The following is a 2,660-nucleotide window of genomic DNA, read 5'->3' as shown; positions in this document are numbered from 1 at the left end:
TTTAAAAATTGTTAAAATTTTATTAATCGAATTTTGAACTCTATTTTTTTAATGTGTTTATAGCTATAATAGATTAAAAAAAAAATCTAAATCTTATTATGTTTTGACAGTTTTATTCAATATTAATAAAATTAATTAAATTTTTAAAAGTTATTAAAATTTTATTTAATTTTCATCAATATTTGAATTCTAATTTTCGACTTGTTTAGAAATTTAAAATTACTACATTTATCTGTTCTTTCATAATCTTATTATTATTTAATAGTAGTGCGAAAAGAGTACGTGACTAAAATCACTCAATTTAATCAAATAACTAAAAATTTTGATGCACAATAAATATCAAAAATGAAATTTAGACATATAAGATTTGATTAGTCAAAAAATGAAATGAAAGAATATATTAAAAAAAAATTAAACAAAATTTAAATAAATTTTCAAAATTTTTATGTATTTTAAAAATTTGACTGATTATGTTAAGATTAAAAGGAATGTAATAAAATTGTGTTAAAGTTTTATTTAATTATTTTTCAATTGGCCCATTAATTATAATGCTTGATGACTTCTGACTCATTCTTCAACTCTCCCTCCCCCAACCAAAAAAAAAAAAAAGTTTTTTAAAGGAAAAAGTAATTAAGTTATCATACTAATTTGGATCCTTCATGAAACAAAAGAGTTGAATATTGAAATGGTCTCAAAAGAAGAGAGAATTAATGAAACTCAAAGAAATCATCCTACATTAGTAGAGCTTTGGAATGGATTGCCAGCAACGTGCATCACAATCATCAATCTTTGAATAATCAATGATCATCATGATGAGATAAAACCTAAACCTATAACAGCACCAACTCTTTGATCCATACTATTAAGAATTTATATCATATTATTGTTATAACTATTTTAAGATTAATATATTTTTAAATACATTTGTTATAAAATATTAAAAATTAATTTAAAATTAAATTTAATATCTTTAAAATAATTTTAAATTTTTGTTAATCGCAACCGGAGATGGATGGAGGCTAAAGCCCCCATTTCTCTATTCAGTTTAATACAAGGAAAATGACATTAGGCCATAATCATTAATATAATGCAATATATATATACACTACATCGTCAATGTTTCATTAATTACTAATTAAGTTAACTGTCTGGCCTTCATAATGTTGATAAAAGTGATGATTAATCAAATAAATGGCGGTCGTCGCCTCCCAATGATACAGTGCCAAGAGGTAATATGGGCCCCATGGTCGGTGCCGGCAGTGATCATTCTTAGTTTCTTACAGAACCTACTCCGAGAATTCCTAATATGTATATGCCTATGTATATTTGTATATAAGCATGCTTGTGGGATATATAACATACATTCTAATCGGGTCTCGAGCTATAGCGAATAGTGCAAAAACAACTGAACTGGCTAGTGAAGATGCCGATGATAGCTGTTGGCAGTATCGGAGACTCTTTCAGTATTGGTTCCATCAAGGCCTATCTATCTGAGTTCATTGCTACTCTTCTTTTCGTTTTTGCTGGTGTTGGTTCTGCTATTGCTTACAGTAAGTAAAATAATTATGATAATAATAATTAAAAAATTATTTAGTCGTATTGTTAATGTAATTAAATTAATAAGAATTTTGTTTTTAGGTAAGCTTACAGCAGACGCAGCTCTAGACCCACCTGGCCTGGTGGCTGTGGCCGTGGCTCATGCTTTTGCACTGTTTGTTGGGGTAGCCATTGCAGCCAACATCTCAGGGGGACACTTGAATCCAGCTGTCACCTTTGGATTGGCTGTTGGAGGCAACATCACCATCTTAACTGGCATTTTCTATTGGATAGCCCAGTGCCTTGGCTCCATCGTGGCCTGTCTCCTCCTCCAATTCGTGACTAATGGCAAGGTATATTAGATTAGTTATTCTCTTATTCAAACATATTTACTCAGACAAATATTTAAAATAAAATAAAATTTTATATTTCCTTCTTTTGATTCGGTGTATATTTAAAGAACTTATTTCTAGTGACCTTTACAAAAATGATTAAATGAAGAAAATTCTTCAATTTGGCAGAGTGTCCCAACCCATGGAGTTGCATCCGGCATGAATGCTTTTGAAGGAGTAATAATGGAGATTATCATAACCTTTGCACTGGTGTACACGGTTTATGCCACAGCTGCTGACCCCAAGAAGGGCAATTTGGGAATTATAGCACCCATTGCAATTGGGTTCATAGTTGGTGCAAACATCTTAGCTGCCGGTCCATTTAGCGGCGGATCGATGAACCCAGCCCGATCATTTGGCCCAGCTGTGGTAAGCGGAGACTTCTCAGAGAACTGGATCTACTGGGTTGGTCCATTAATTGGTGGCGGGCTGGCTGGGCTTGTTTATGGTCAAATTTTCATTGGGTCATACATCCCAGCCCCATCTTCTGAAGACTATGCCTAAATTAGCTGTTGGCATTTTGCTTGCTTCTGTGTCTCATCTGGTTTCTTACTTTTGGGTGTGGGCTTGAAGAGAGTGTGCTTTGTACTTCATAATAATGAAAATGTAAATAATAAAATCCAAATTGAGTTTTCAAATCTTCTTGTTATTATATTTTTCATTTAGTTGTTTTTATTTGTGTGGTTATTGTTTTTTATTAAATGATTGGCTGGTATATATAAATGCTTTCAA

The 2,660-nt window shown here is 31.6% G+C and overlaps 1 protein-coding gene across 1 annotated transcript; it reads left to right on the top strand.

Annotated features, from left to right (window-relative positions):
- Positions 1-1,352: 1,352 nt before the first annotated feature.
- On the top strand, positions 1,353-2,660 carry LOC110666047 (probable aquaporin TIP2-2). Its single transcript, XM_021826403.2, has 3 exons — positions 1,353-1,550; positions 1,639-1,889; positions 2,058-2,660. The coding sequence occupies exons 1-3, from the start codon at positions 1,424-1,426 to the stop codon at positions 2,430-2,432; spliced, it is 753 nt and encodes a 250-aa protein (XP_021682095.2). The 5' UTR covers positions 1,353-1,423; the 3' UTR covers positions 2,433-2,660.

This window comes from Hevea brasiliensis, chromosome 9 (genome assembly GCF_030052815.1).
Source record: "Hevea brasiliensis isolate MT/VB/25A 57/8 chromosome 9, ASM3005281v1, whole genome shotgun sequence".
Taxonomy (NCBI): Eukaryota; Viridiplantae; Streptophyta; class Magnoliopsida; order Malpighiales; family Euphorbiaceae; genus Hevea; species Hevea brasiliensis.
This window is presented reverse-complemented; position numbering and strand designations above follow the sequence as displayed.